This window comes from Parasteatoda tepidariorum, chromosome 5 (assembly GCF_982258835.1).
Source record: "Parasteatoda tepidariorum strain Cologne lab strain chromosome 5, Ptep-v5.0, whole genome shotgun sequence".
NCBI lineage: Eukaryota > Metazoa > Arthropoda > Arachnida > Araneae > Theridiidae > Parasteatoda > Parasteatoda tepidariorum.
In genome coordinates this window covers 30,144,741-30,161,184 of record NC_141759.1, presented here as the reverse complement: position 1 = coordinate 30,161,184, position 16,444 = coordinate 30,144,741, and the positions used below count along the sequence as shown (strand labels likewise).

The 16,444-nt window shown below is 30.6% G+C and overlaps 1 protein-coding gene across 1 annotated transcript; it reads right to left on the bottom strand.

Moving 5' to 3' along the window:
- Positions 1–9,055: 9,055 nt before the first annotated feature.
- LOC147808739 (uncharacterized) lies at positions 9,056–10,261 on the bottom strand. The gene has a single exon (XM_087163596.1). It carries the CDS (start codon positions 10,081–10,083, stop codon positions 9,322–9,324), a length of 762 nt encoding a protein of 253 aa, XP_087019722.1. The 5' UTR covers positions 10,084–10,261; the 3' UTR covers positions 9,056–9,321.
- Positions 10,262–16,444: the final 6,183 nt, after the last annotated feature.

The following is a 16,444-nucleotide window of genomic DNA, read 5'->3' as shown; positions in this document are numbered from 1 at the left end:
AATTAATTAATAAACATGATTTTTTTTTAAAAAAAATCTAAAATTTCTGGTTGACCTCTACCTCTATGTTCAAATTCGTTGCTGTTAATTTCATTGATTTCCCATATCTACCGACACACAAGTATACAAATCTATTCTTTCTATGTAATAGTGCAATTTCCTCTTAATTTTTCCAAATAGTTTAAGATTGTCTACTAACAAAACATAAGTTAAAATTGTTCCAAAAATACTCAAAATAAATTCCCGTTTCATGGGCAGAATTTTCCAAGCTGTCATATACACTTTCTCCTTAACCGAAAATGGAAAAGGTTGAAAGTTCATTTCAGAGAAACGTCTTTGAGGTTGGCTGAAAAGCACACCACGAACATCCATAGCGACTTCCGACATGTTTGATGTCGTTACAGTCATGGCAATAAACGCCATGGTCTGATTCACTATGATCATTAGAAATATTTCTTGGTGTAATCCCGAAATACTACCATCATGGAGAAAGAAAGTGACTCCTGTAAAAAACACAGCTGTGTCAATGCAAATGGCCGAAAACGTGATAAAAGATAATCCATTGTCGATGGTTTCAACAAATAAAACGGCAGATCGGAATTCTTGTAAAACAGTTTCGTCGTTTAATGCTTTACCATCATTGAAACGTCGTCTGAAGTTGAGAAACAAAAGTTTAAGCTGGTAACAGTTTGTTACGTAGAAGATTGCATAGCAATTGATTCGAAACATGCAACACAACACAGAAATAAACATTACAAAAGATGAAAAATGGTTATGAAATCCATTGCTTTCGTTAGAAGCATTAAATACAAAACCATCTGAATTACTTTTAATTTTGATTAATTCATAGCTCTTCATAATAATGATGACATGAAATAAAATGACAAAACATATCCACAGCACGATTAGAAACATACTTTTAAAATCGATAGAAATTCTACAATTTCTGCAGAGGTGCTGCAGCCGTTTCACAAAAATAATACAACTATGCAAGTTAAACTGAAGCGTTAATCGAAAGATGAAGAGGCCTAAATCTGTTGCTGTTGAACTAAATGTAAATTGATTAATAGGAGGCATTATCCAATCAGAAATCTCTAATTGAATTATGAGAAAAGAAAATGGAACATTTATAGCAGCAATAATTGCATTTTGAAACATTCTAACCTTTCGATTCCTTGAGCATGACTGCAAGGAAAAGATTAAACTTAAATGAAACAAAATAAATATGCTATATTATACAAGCATTTCCCAAAATTAATTTTATTCTGTGTTCTTTGATAGATATGCATTTTCATAACTGCTTACGTTTACTCTTTTCATAAAAAGTTTTTCGAAGTGGTAGCAGAATGTAAATGAAAAAAATCAATTGTAGACAAGTTATTTTTTGCACTTAACAAAAGCTTTTTCACAACAATATATGATAATTTTGCATTTATATGTGTGTTTAATTTTTTATCTCTACTTAGTGATTAAATCTCTCGTAAATAAATTTATTAATGTAGGAATGAACTAAAAATAAAGCAGTTTTACTGTCCCTTTAAATATAAACAATAAAAAATTTAACATTTGTTTATGTATTTATAGTAACCTTGATATATTTTTGTTGTGTGCACCTGGTAAGTTCGAAGCATAATTAGTTAGTTTATGTTCTATTTGTCTTCGTGCCTGTTTTTGTTTTAAGTAAATATTGTATAGTGAAAGAATTGAAATATTTATGAAAGAACATGAAATGTGTCACTTAAGAGAATCGATAATTGATGTGCTTGAATTGCTTGAAGTAGAATGTAAAGAATAGTTGCTAACATAAACAAATGCCACGTTTCATCAACCAATCAGGATCGAGGTATCTACATTACGTGACATGCAGGTGTGCCATTTACTGAAGAACCAAATTTCAGGAAAGTTTCCAGTTTATTCTACAACAAAGCATAATTTAAAATCGTTGTTATAAGCTGATCATAAAACTTCGCTCTATTGGCACAATTTTCACATTTATATCTTCTTCTTGAACGTACACATCAATGGTTTTTACTTCAGTGTAGTAAATCATTTCTCTAATTTTACTTTAGACATTCGTATAAATTAAATTGTAGACGATTCTATTCTCTTCTAAGTATTTAAAAAATAAAATTAGTAATTTGCGCTAGCTTACAGCGCTGCTTTATAAAAAAGAGTTTTATTGATTATTCTTTAATTAACTATTTTGTTCAGTATGCAAAGTAAGCTTCAACGTCAACGTAGACAACATCTATTACACACTATATTACGAACCGAATAACAGGCAAACGTGCTTCATTTTCAACATTTCTAAAGAACACTTAAAAGCCTCATTGCTTAATAAGTTATAAACCATTTTTCCCTAAATAATTATTTGAGAAAAATCACATTTCTATTTTTCTTCAACTCATTCACTATTTTTAAGAATAACTTACTTAGTTACAAGATACCTAGTGCAGTCATGCATGAATTTCTTAAAGAAAGTTATAGGTCACGCAAGAATTAAATTTCAAAAAAGTTTCAAGTTATCGATCAACCATGTTTCGATTGATCAATCAATCGAATTTTAGGTTTTTTAATTCACTCAAGTACCAATTTTCAGAGAAGCTTCAAGTTATCGATCAATCGATCGAGTATTAGGTTTGTTAATTCACTCAAGAATCAAATTTCAAGACAGCTTCTAGTTATCTATCAATCGAGTTTCAGGTTATTAAATTCACTTAAGAACCAAGTTTTAAAAAAGGCTCAAGTTATCAATCAACAAAGCATAAGTTAAAATAGTTCCAAAAATACTGAACATAAGACCTCGTTTTATTGGTTCAATTTTCCAAATCGTAAGATAGATCTTCTTCTTCACCATGAACATCAACGACTGTTGCTGCATTTGGGAAAAACAGTTCAAGGACGGATTGAAAACCCTGCTGTAAACGTCTTCTGCAGCTTCTGACATGTTTGATGCAGACTGTGACGTAAGAATGAAAGCTATTATCTGATTAATAAACATTAGTAAAATCATTTGTTTTTTTATGTTTAATGAATCTGAAAACACACCAGAATGAAGAAGAGAAGCTATTCCGGCATACATAAGACATGCATTAAAGCAAACAGCTAAAAAAAACGATGAAGCACACTGTATTGTCAATGTGTTCAACGAATAATATTACTGACTTGTATTCTTGATAAGCATTCATGGCACTAGTTTCAATGCTTAAACAATGTTTGATACTCACGAACAATTGTTTAAGATGATAACAAATCGTTACATAAAGAATTGCAAAGTTACTTATAGGATATATCAGAAATAATACGCACATTACTGATAAAAATGGTCCAAATCTCGCAAAGAAACTGCGGTTAGAAGTAGAATTAAGAAAAGAATAATTAAGATTGATTTCTTGTGTTGAAAAATCGTAACTGTTCTTCGAATATATGATATGCAACGAAAAACTGACGGAAATCCAAACAAATATAAAAATATTAAATAAAAAACTAGTTTCAATTCTAAATGTTCTTAAAAGCTTCTGCAATCGTTTCACAATGCTTAGAATTTTATAATATTGTATTTGTAAAGCTATACGAAATGAAAACATTGTTAAAAAATTTCCTATGAAAGTCAGAGTAAGTGATGAATAAGGTGCATTATTCAATACTAGCAGTACTCCACCAAAGAAAAATGTTAAAGGAATGGCATTTATTACAATAATAATTGCATTTAACAATGCCTTTGTTTTTTTATTACATGAGCATGAGTGTAAAGGAAATATTAAAGTCATTTTAAACAAAATGCATATAAATTCGTACAAGTTTTTTCCATAGTTACGTCTTCTTGGATGGTAGCTTTTGTTTGTAATATGCATGTTTTGTACGAAATTATTGACTAATATAAAATGTCAGATTTATGAAAATCTGCAAAAATAGCAGTAGAGGTAGTTCTCCTGATTTGATTCCAGTCGAAATGTGAAAATGATGCTCATTTTATGAAACATTGAACAATAATGCTTAAAATCCAATACTCTGTACGCCTATTTCATTTTCGACATTTTAAAGGCTTTGTTTCTTTTAAAATGCACTTTAAAATAACCATTGAAATACCCATTGAATAACCAATAAAATCAATAATCTATAAGCTTAATACAAAAATTTTTTTAACAGCAAATGCTTTGAAGTTTTTGATCAATAGTACAAATGTACTGAAGAAAAACACTTATAAATTTTATTCCAGATTTTTCAATTTCACTTTAAAAAGGGTCCTTGTTTTAATCTCAAAATACTGTGGGAAGGTTTTCAAACTAGGTTGAAATTAAGAGTTTTCAAATTAAAAGAGTAATCAATTGAATGAAAAAGCTTTCAACAAAATTGACTTTTAATGTTTACTTTGCAAAACATAACAGACGCTTAGAAAGTAAAAGTAAATGTGTCGTTCTTTATAATATGTGATTTAAATAGAATAAAAAATACTAATTATTGGATGGTGTGTTAAATGTGTGTCAACTTAATTTTCGGTTTTTTTCTTCCTTTTAAATGCTTTTAATTATAAATATTAAAAAAATATTAGTAATGTGGCGTCATCGAAGACTCATCACATCGAACGTCACACAGAACGTCATCTTCATTAAAATACAACGCGGCTGGAAGAAACCGATCTCTCAAGATGCAAATCAGCTTTCCCGGACTGCGCGCGGCTACACTCAAGAAGTATAAAAACCAGCTCACCGTCGATCAGGATGCCACTTCGACTTCAGCTCTCACCCGGAGATGTGCGCAGGACCTAAGCCACCTAGTCCCGAATTACTGATGTCTTTCCACTTACTCTGATGATAGACTTTATTTTGTGAAACTCTTTTTAGTATTTTAGTTGTTTATGAAGGAAATAAACCAAGTTATAGTTATAAAAATGCCTGGTATCTTCTACATACTTCTAAACACTGAAATATTTTAATTACTTTAATTTTTTGTAGTGGGTAAATAGGATCAAAGAACTAACATTAACTTCATTATTTTCATAAATTTTACTATTTTTCATTCTATAATATATATATTTTTCCCTCTTCATTTCTATATATTTACATTCTCAACCTATATATATTCCCTACATATTTTTCATTCTACATTTCTACAATGTCCTCATATAAATAGCTGCCTTACATAATTGCGTCATTCTAGACTTCAACTTGATTTTCAACTTAAGATTTTTATTTAATAAATGGCAATGTTTAACGTACATAAGAGTTTTATGTAATTTACAAATTCTAACTGGCTGTCTGCCTAAAACAAATTTAAGAAAATTAGTATCAAACGATAAATAATCATTACAGTAAAAAAAAAATTTAAATCATCAATAAATCTAAATCCAATTGATAAACTAATTGATGATTTAATTATTTTTGATTACAATGACTATGATTTAATTAAAGATATTTATCCTAAGGAACTAAATTTAATTAAGAGTAATTCAGATGAAAATTACGCTTATTTTTTAGATCTTGATATCAAACTTCATAACCAAAATTTCTTTATCGGATTATACGATAAAAGAAGAAATTTTAAGATTAATGTTATTAGTTTAACACATTTTAATTCCAACCTTTTCGTTAAGATTTTTAAGAATATTTTGACTGGCCAAATTATATATATATATATATATATATATATATATATATATATATATATATATATATATATATATATATATATATATATATATATATATATATATATATATATATATATATATATATATGAGGTAAGCGAAGATAGCTCCTTTGAGATACTAATATTTTATTCTACATATTTACATTTATATACAAGTTGGTTTGATTTACAAGAAGCATCATCACAGCAGGTGATGAGAGAAATACTGACAGGCTGTCATGTGCGAGCTGGTATTTATACAATTCTAATATGATGACATCAGAACTCTTATTTCAGTTCACTTCAAAAATAAGTAAAAACACAAGCGGTGAATAAAGACAAACAGATAACAATATGAAATAAACTTGATTTTACGATGAGCGGCGAACCTATCACCACACAGTATCCCCCCAGTGACAAAGTCACGATACCAATAATGATTGTTTAAAAACAATCATAAAATACAAAGTAGTAAATTCAAATATACGTCTTAATTAGGAAGAAAAAATTTTTAACTTGGAAATTGGAATACAATTAATAGATACAAAATATTTAGATTCTTTTATATTCCATACTCTTTAACAAAATATTTTGGGAAATGCACACGGCGACCAGATTTTGTAACAATTTGCTTTTCTTCCTTTGTTGGAGCTAATTGCTTTTCGACCATTGGAATTTTATTTATTTTTAATTTCTCAGAAATTTGAAAAGCTGGTTTAATTCTATCTATTGAGACAGTTATTTTCTTACCATGAAAATCAATAATAAATGTTTTATCAGAACGTTCAATTACCCGGTGTGATCCGGTGTATGCAGGTGATAGTGGAGGACGAATTTTATCTACTTTTAAAAATATATGAGAACAAGATTTCAAATTAGGATTAATATAGAACTTATTTTTACTGTGTGCTGATGCTGGTACAGGACTTAATTTTCTCATTGCGGCCATTAAATTTGTGACATAATTTTCTGTTACTGGTGGAGATAAAGAATTTGCGTTTAAGAGATCCGAAGGTAGACGTAAGGAAGTACCATAAACAAGTTGTGCACAAGTTGCATTAATATCCGCTTTTAAAGCTGTGCGAATACCTAATAAGACAATTGGTAAAATTTCGGTCCATTTATTATTTTCCTGTGCTATTATAGAATTTTTGAGTTGTCTATGAAATCGTTCTATCATTCCATTACTTTGCGCGTGATACGAAGTAGTATGGATGTGGTTACTGCCTAAAATATTAGTGAGGTTTCGAAAAAGAGTTGATTCAAAATTTCGGCCTTGATCGGTAGTTATAGTAACGGGTGTGCCAAATCTAGAGATCCAACCGTGAATAAGTGCTTTTGCGGTGGTCTCGGCAGTCATATCCGTAGTAGGGATAACTTCTGGCCATCTCGTGAATCTATCTATTATTGTAAGGCAGTATTGCTTACCTTCAGAAATAGGAAGTGGGCCAATAAAATCCAGATGGATATGGGAAAATCTTGCGTCGGGTTGAGCAAATGTACTAAAAGGAGCTTTAGTGTGTTGAAAAACCTTAGCTCGCTGACATTTCTCACAAGAACGAACTTTATTTTTAATATCCACTTTCATGTTGGGCCACACAAATCGTTTAGAAATTAAATTCGTAGTTGAATATATTCCAGGATGAGAAAAATAATGTAAATTATCAAAAATAATTTGCCTGTATGATTTTGGAATAAAAGGTCTTGGATACTTAGTTGAAAAATCACATATTAAATTAACATCTTCCAAAGAAAAGTAATGTTTTTCTAATTTTAAAGATGAATTATTTGAATTTAATATTTCTTTTAATTCTGAATCTTTATTTTGTTCTTGTTCTAGTTTTTTAAAGTCTAGAATTGGAGGTTTTGAAATTGCATTTATTTCTATTCGCGATAGAGTATCAGCAACTGAATTAGATTTTCCTTTTACATGTTTAATATCAGTTGAAAATTGAGAAATATAATCAAGATATCTGAATTGGCGTGGGGAACATTTTTCCGGTTTTTGTTTAAACGCATAAATTAGAGGTTTTTGGTCAGTAAAAATAGTAAAACTTCTACCTTCAAGCATGTGACGAAATTTTTTTATTGACGCGTATATTGCCAATAATTCGCGATCGTATGTTGACCAATTTTGCTGACTTTTATTTAATTTTGTTGAGAAAAATGCAATTGGTTCCCACTCATTATTTTGATATTGCATTAAAGAACTGCCGATTGCAAAATCAGACGCGTCAGTCCACAGACTTAAATTAGCACCAGGTTTAGGATATTTTAATAGAGTTGCATCGGCTATTGCTTGTTTTGCATCAGAAAAAGATTTGTTTGAAGTATCGGTCCAAATTAACGGTAAATCAGATTTTTTTGATGATTTGTTAGATTTCTTAATATTTCGTTGTCCTTCTAAAAACTTCGTTAAAGGTGATAAAATATGAGCTGCATTAGGAATAAAGCGTCGATAAAAATTAAATAATCCTAGAAATCTACGTAATTGAGTAATCGTATTTGGTTTTGGAAAATTTAGAATTGCATTAACGCGATCATTTAAAGGTTCAATACCTTTTTCGGAAATTTTAAAACCTAAAAATTGTAAACTATTCTGACCAAATAAGCATTTAGAGGGATTTATTGTTAAACCAAAATACTGCAGTCTATCAAAAAGTGATTTTAAATATTTTATATGCTCTTCGGGAGATTCGGAAGCTATTAATATATCATCTATGAAAGCGTAAACGCCTTCCAAGCCTCTAGTTACTTCGTCAATAAAGCGTTGGAAAGTACTGGCTGCATTGCAAAGTCCGAATTGCATACGAGTACTTTCGAATAATCCGAAAGGAGTTATTATTGCAGTTTTATGTACATCTTCATGGGCTATAGGTATTTGATGGAAAGCTCGAATTAAATCAATGTGAGAAAATATTTTAGCTCCATGTAGTTCACTAGTAAAATCCATAATATTAGGAATTGGATATTTATCTTTAACAGTTTGAGCGTTTAAAGCTCGATAATCACCTACTGGACGCCAGTCCAAACTATTTTTCTTGGGAACTAAATGTAAAGGTGATGAAAAATTACTTTTGGATGGGCGCATGTGGCCTAAATCTAACATATGTTGAAATTCCATTTTTGCTATTTTTAGCCTATCGGGCGCTAGACGCCGAGGTTTAGCAAAAACTGGTGAACCAAAAGTTTCTATGTGATGTACAACATTATGCTTAACAATTTGGTCTGAGCAAATAGGTTTCGTTATTTCAGGATATTCGTTTAACAATTTTTCATAAAAATTTTCACCAAGAACAGTTTTAATTGAAATAATGTCAGAATTTTTAAAAATACAATGAGAATTTAAATTAGTAGTAATATCATTTAAGCAACGTTTTCTAATATTAGGTTTAAGATTAAAATAGTATAAAAAATCTGCACCCATAATATGATTAGTTATATCACAAATATAAAATGGAAAATTAAACTTTCGTCTAAGACCGAAGTCTAAAGTTAACAATTTCTTACCGTATACTTTTATGATGGTATTGTTCGCAGCTTTAAAAGTCTGAATCGGAGAAAGAGTTTTTTCTTTTTTATTTGCTGGAATAATTGAGCAGTCACTTCCGGTATCCACTAGAAATGTCTTGTTGGATTGTCTATCTCGAACAAAAAGGCGACAATTTGTTGGAGGCAAGATGTTAGTCGCATTCACTCTTGCCTTTCTTGGTTTTTCTGGTAGATGCAGGGTTTGACACACTTTCTAGCATCCGATTTAAATTTCCGATGATAGAAGCACATTTTGGAGTTTCGATGTGGAGATTTGGATTGGCTTTGACGATTACGAAACTGCGCATAGTTCCGGTTGCGAGACCTGCTGCGTGTCCGCAATGCAGCTACTTCTTTTCGTAGTGCTTTAACTTCTTCTAAAAGCTCAAAGGTGCATTGTTGATTTGAAGAAACTTCGCTAACTTCACTTGAAGTTGACACTTCCATAACTTTATCAGCGATTTCAGCAGCTCTTGTTGAATTTAGTGAAGGGATTGCGGCCAATATCGACTGAACATGCTGCGGTAGCTGATTTAGAAATAGTTCTAAAAGTAGTGAATCTGAGATTTTGTGGGATTCAGCTCTTCTCTGCATAGTGCGCAAGAGTTCACTAGGCTTTCTGTCACCTAGCTGCTCTCCGGAGAGTAAACGTCGAATTTCCTGGGACTTCGTTTCCCCGCAGCGTGCAATAATTTCTTCTTTCAGCTTTTTGAAAGGATCGTCTACGTCAGGAGTTATAATGACGTCCCTTACAACTGCGGCTACTTCAGGAGGAAGATGGGCGAGGCAGTAGTTAAACTTTGTTTTGCTTTCCGTAATCGGCTTCGGTGTCGCAAGCTGGAAAGTTGCTTCGACCATATGGAACCACAGGTGTGGATCAGTGATATTGAAGATAGGAATTTTTACTGCAGATGATTCCGCCATAGTTGCAGTTTCCTATTAATCCAATGACCAAAAACAGGAAAGATCAAAAATAAAAGTTACTTGTCGTCAGACATCCGGGTCACCATTGAGGTAAGCGAAGATAGCTCCTTTGAGATACTAATATTTTATTCTACATATTTACATTTATATACAAGTTGGTTTGATTTACAAGAAGCATCATCACCGCAGGTGATGAGAGAAATACTGACAGGCTGTCATGTGCGAGCTGGTATTTATACAATTCTAATATGATGACATCAGAACTCTTATTTCAGTTCACTTCAAAAATAAGTAAAAACACAAGCGGTGAATAAAGACAAACAGATAACAATATGAAATAAACTTGATTTTACGATGAGCGGCGAACCTATCACCACACACATATATATATATATATATATATATATATATATATATTCAGAATTTCAGGACTACATTAGGGAATAATAATTTTTCTTTTAATTACTGTAATTATGATGTTTTGATTCAAAATATTTTAAAGACTTTCAAATAATTCGGCCGATATTGAAGCCCGCTTTAACCCTTTCGCGCCGACTGTCACAAATACGTGACACCATAAAACCGTATCAACCAGGGTAAAAATATAAAACTGGTAATCAAAGTATTTCTTTAGCAGTTTATTTGTGGGCGGAGTTATAATTGTTTGATTTATTTAATTCACCATTACTTTGTTCAAAATAAAACTATTTAGTTATACTTTGAATTAACATTTATTATATATATGATTAAACTAACAATAATTAAAGTAACAGCAAAGTAAGTCTGTCAAATTTGAAACGACTACATTTAAGTTACCGCTTTTTATTTAATTACATCCTGATCCTGATTTTGTACGAATGCTTTCATGAATCACCCGTCCCCAAGGGGTTAATAGGCCTATGCGGTGAAATTTAAGATTTTATGTTCCAGATGGCAGCACCTTTTTAAAAAATTATTAACTCATTGAATGTTTCTCTGTTTTATTTTTTCAAGATTTTCAAAAAGGGATCAGCACCTGATATATTTCTAAAGTTTTCTTAATAATTTGGCAATTTATATGTTATTTTGATGTGGCTATTCTAACTGTAACTTTATCTTTATTTTTCTTATTTGTCGGCGTTTCTTATGTCTTATGTTGTGTACTTTCAAATCATTATTGAGACTTAATTTGTGATTGTTTGTCATTTATTTATCTTTGCATTTACATTTCAATTTTTCTAATTGCTTTTTCGTATTTACCTTTCCTATATGGGGCCTCGGAGCACTGTCAGTTCTTGGTTTCACCTCAGACAACAGAAAGGATCCTGTGTTTTAGCAGGATCCTGTGTTTTAGATCCTGTGTTATTCCCTGATGAAGTACTGCCCTGCTAACACACATATCTTTAAAATTTTATGGTTTTTGCTTTCTGCAGGAGTTGTTCTTATGACTTTTTAAATTAAAGTCATTTATATATATTTATACTGCCCGGATATAGTGGTGGACAAAATCAATCACGATCAAATTTTTAAATCAATTATAAAAGGATAAAGCATACAATTTATTTTCACTTTAAATTTAGAAAAATGATATCCTAATAAATCCAAAGAAGTTGGAAAGTTTGATATATCTTTTGCAGTTTACCCTTTAATTGTCACATATTTTTGAAGAGAATGGTCATAAAAGTTCTTAATTTTTATTCAAGAAAATTATATAAAACTCAGGTATGTGTAAAATATGTGTATTCATTATTAATTTTTGGGTTAACTTTTTGCTTTGCCTGTTTAATAGGTACTGAAATCTAGTTTAAAATAAACTATCTCTAAACAATATACAAATAATCTGGCACTGCCATCTAGTGTGAAGGTGGAGAAATAAACATGATTGCAGGTATTAAAAACAGATTACACTAATCTTTTTACTGCTTTACTTTTAAACACTCCAGCCCGGAAATATGACGTGCATGAAAAATAGAGGGCATAACTTTTCCTCGTTATTTTAACAGGTGCTAGAAGGAAAGGGGTAAGTATGAATGCCAACAGATCAGATTTAGTCGAAAGTTTTTCTAAAGTTGTAGAGAACAAAAAACGAGAAATTACAGAAATTTGATAAATTTTAACAAAACTTTGAGTGCCTTATTACTATATGACTGAAACTAAGTGGCATTTTATATAAATATTGAAATAATTAGATGTAGTAATAGAAAAAGTAACTTGAAATATTATTTTTAAACTAAACAACAGCGTGTACCGAGGTGACATCTTTAGTTAGTTTCAATTTTAAATTAGAAGTTTATTTTTTTGCTAGCCAAGGAATTTCTAATGAATATACCTATCGTTTTCAGTTTATTTATTTGTTTATTATTTTCAAAGTTTGTTTTTTTCTGACTAAACATTTTATAATAAGTACACTTTTAAGTTTTTATTTATTTACTAGCCGAATATCCTTTTTTCATACTGAGTAAAAAAAAAGAAAAAAGAAGGAAAATAATAATTAATTATGATCGAAACTAAAAACCATGCACAAAACTGAGTGACATATTCCAGCGCGATTAATAAAATTAAAAAAATTCCTCTTTTTTTCTCTATTTAATATTATGCTTTATCATTTTCGGCAGTTCTACGTCAGTAAATAGAGAGAAACACGTTTTTATTAGTTAATCCATGCAAAATAAATATCAACACTTTTCATTTGGCATACCTATGTTGCTGGAAGTCAACTCATAAATTCACGACAATCAAACAATTATCTACAGTACGTATGCTTTTCGAGGTACCATAAAAAACCCTTTTCCTTTAGAATATTTATTAAAATTGTGCTGTATTGATGCAGTTTCTACAGTTTTAATGTTGTACGGTTTTAATAAGTGCCAAACAGACTTATATATTAATACATTGTCCCCACATTCGTATGTTTGGTACCTATTAAAACTACATCTATCTCCATAATGCCCCAGAGAACAAAATGTTCTTACATATACTTACTTATAGATTTACATATCTTATAGATTTTGATTATTCTTGCATATACTTGCAATACTTATAGATTTTGAATACAAAATGCTATGCGTTTTTGTGGAAAATAATAACGTCAAGAAAAAACAATGATAAATGAGAAGCAATTATGAGAGTTCGAGATCGAATCGAGCAAACTGCCTCTGATTAATAAATTATTTAAAAAATATTAAAATAGAAAAATGGCACTTTGTGAAACGTAACAATTACTAAAACATTGCTCGCATTACTTCGTATGAATTAATAATTAGTAAAATATTGCTCGTATTGCTTTGAGCGACGTAACAATTGTCAAAATATTGTTATTATAGCTTTGTGCGACATAACAATTGCTACAATATTAGTCATATTGCTTTGTGCGACGTAACAATCACTAAAACATTGTTCGTATTACTTTGTGCGACATATTTACTAACTCAGTGGCCCGACAACCCATAGAGAGCCAAGGCCTACTGTGTCCAACTCAGTTTTGTTTTCCTTGGGCTCTGGGGTGCAGGAGCAGATGCTCCCGTTAGGTGGTCAGCCGAACGCGGATTCCCCAGCATTTGGTTCCCAAGCATGCTTGTACTCATTTATCGACTCACTGAATGGATAAAAGGCTGAATACACCTTGCCCGGCCCTAGGATCGAACCCTGGACTTGTGGATCTCGACTAAGTTTTTCAAAACTAAATATATTGATGAAATTTACTGCATTGCAGTCCTGGATTTAAGTAAAGAAGTTTCTTTTGTGCTTGTTGAAATATTGATCACACACACACAAACATTTAACCCCGCGCCTATGCCCCAAAAAGAGCAATTATCGGTTAATGGTTAAGGCTGGAAGACAAGACAGATAGAAAAAAGAGAAAAAAATAGCAATTAGAAATAAAAAAGAGAAAAAAAAATAATGAGAAATATAAAATTAAAAATAAAAAATGCAAAAACTGAAAAAAATAAAATAGTAACGATTATTCTATTAGTTAGGGCATTTGATTAAAAAGTATCTAGAGCTAATTGGTCAAGTTTGAAATATTGATCAAATGGATCAATGTTTTGGATTCTATTACTTTCTTATTTTAATTCTAAAACTATAGTAAAGTAACTAATAGCACTCGGTCCATTAAATTAATCGTAAAGTTTATGGTGAAGAACATTTTTTACCTTAATGGTTTTGAAACCGTTTACTACTAGTATGGTTTAAGTAACATGAAAACAGCCCTATTCGGGTTTTTTTAAACCATTCATAACTAGCATGGTTTCAATACCGTAAAAACGAAGTTACAGATTAGCCTTTTCGACTACAATATGTGTCCATCTACAATGAACTAAATAGCTTCATTAGATGGACTTATTTTGTGAGACAAAATTCTGGTTGTTTAATCGTATTAGGTAAAAGCAGTTAATTAAAGATTTTTCTCACAGTTCACAGTTTTTTCCTTTTCACTTTAAATGTTCTTTTGAAGTAGAGTATCTGCCACCATGTTTGTCATTCTTCAACACTAAAATTTATAATTACAAAAAGATGTGGTACGCATAAGAATCAGTAAAGTTACTTTTACGATAAAGCAAGAATCATATATTTAGGATGCATACATACAATATTTCTTAAAATTAAAATTAGTTTATTAATCAAACATTCACACGGCCCCTATAGAATATGAAATTGAAGAAAACTTAATTAAATATTGTAAAATTAATTATCTTCACTGTTGATCCTTTATTCCTTTAATTAGTTTACTGTTGATTTAGCAATCAATCTGCAAAAAAGGATTTGAAAGCAAATTGAGGTGATAATACGTTTTTCATACAACTTTAATGTTTACAATCGATTCATTAAAAACCTCTTTTATTCTATCAGAGATTTTCAATCCATTAACGTAATTGCTTCATCTATGGTATCTGACAAACTTTATGGATGATTTGTTTTTAGACAAATATTATAAATAGAACATCTTGTTATTAAATTGAATGTTTAAAAAAAATTCTGGTCACATAATCAATATACGGGTCTTATCGTTCCAGTTTTATTTTTCCTGTTAAACTTCATAATACAGAAGCATATAAAATTGCAATCAACAATGAGACGACAGTTTAAATGTTTCAGCCATAATACAGAAGCATATAAAATTGCAATCAACAATGAGACGACAGTTTAAATGTTTCAGCCATAATACAGAAGCATGTAAAATTGCAATCAACAATGAGACGACAGTTTAAATGTTTCAGCCATAATACAGAAGCATATAAAACTGCAATCAACAATGAGACGACAGTTTAAATGTTTCAGCCATAAAACAGAAGCATATAAAATTGCAATCAACAATGAGACGACAGTTTAAATGCTTCAGCCATAAAACAGAAGCATATAAAATTGCAATCAACAATGAGACGACAGTTTAAATGTTTCAGCCATAAAACAGCGTATTTGTATACCTTTATAGTAGTACTTTTCAGAATCAGTGCAATATTTCCTATATCTTCCCCCATAAATAAAATTATAGTATTACAGAACGCATTCATCTGGATATTAAATATTTTTGCTACTGTCCTCTTCTCCTTAAACATGATCTGTATTGAAATTTTTACAGAAAGTGTCAATTCTACACTTTCTCAAAATATAACATTGCTTTTCACAACTGTCGTTTTTCGTTATGTGCTTATGATTAAGTTTAATAATCTTAAAGAGGTCACAAAATACATGATTAGGTTACCATTATCGAAAACGTTAAAAATTAAAATTCAGGTATGGATTTTCTTCGGCTTTCTGATTTATTGTGCATATTTTTTGTCTTATTTTAATTCCCAAGCAAAAAAACGATCTAAATTCATATTCATGCTTGGTTTCCCTTTTGAATCAAAGTTCATAAGTTACTTCGCAGAACTGTTTCTCAATTTGTATTACAGATTATGTCTGTTGTTGCCCCTTACAATATTTACCATGTTTTATTCAATAGTTTGTCATCAAATTCGAAACAAAATTTTGAACTTTAACAACATGCTTCTCCATAGTAAAAGGTTCAATTTCGAACTTTTGTTCAAAAAATACGAAGCAATACATAAATTAGTGGAACTGATTGACGATTATTTGTCGCTTCTGGTATTTTTGTTTTTCATTTTCGAATCATCCGGAATGTATTTCACAGTATCTACCATTTTACATCACAAATTATCGAACGATTTTATAACTTTTGTTGTTGTATTTTTAACAGCATTTTATACTGGAACTTTGTTCATAATTCTCACTGTATCTGCGTGTTTAGTCTCTGAAGCGGGTGCTCAAGTAACTCGAAATAGCAGAATAATAAACGAATGTTCAGGAAACTCATATCGGTCCCTGAAGAGATTTCAGAAATGTGCTGAGAGTGAAATTTATCTCACAGTTTGGAAAA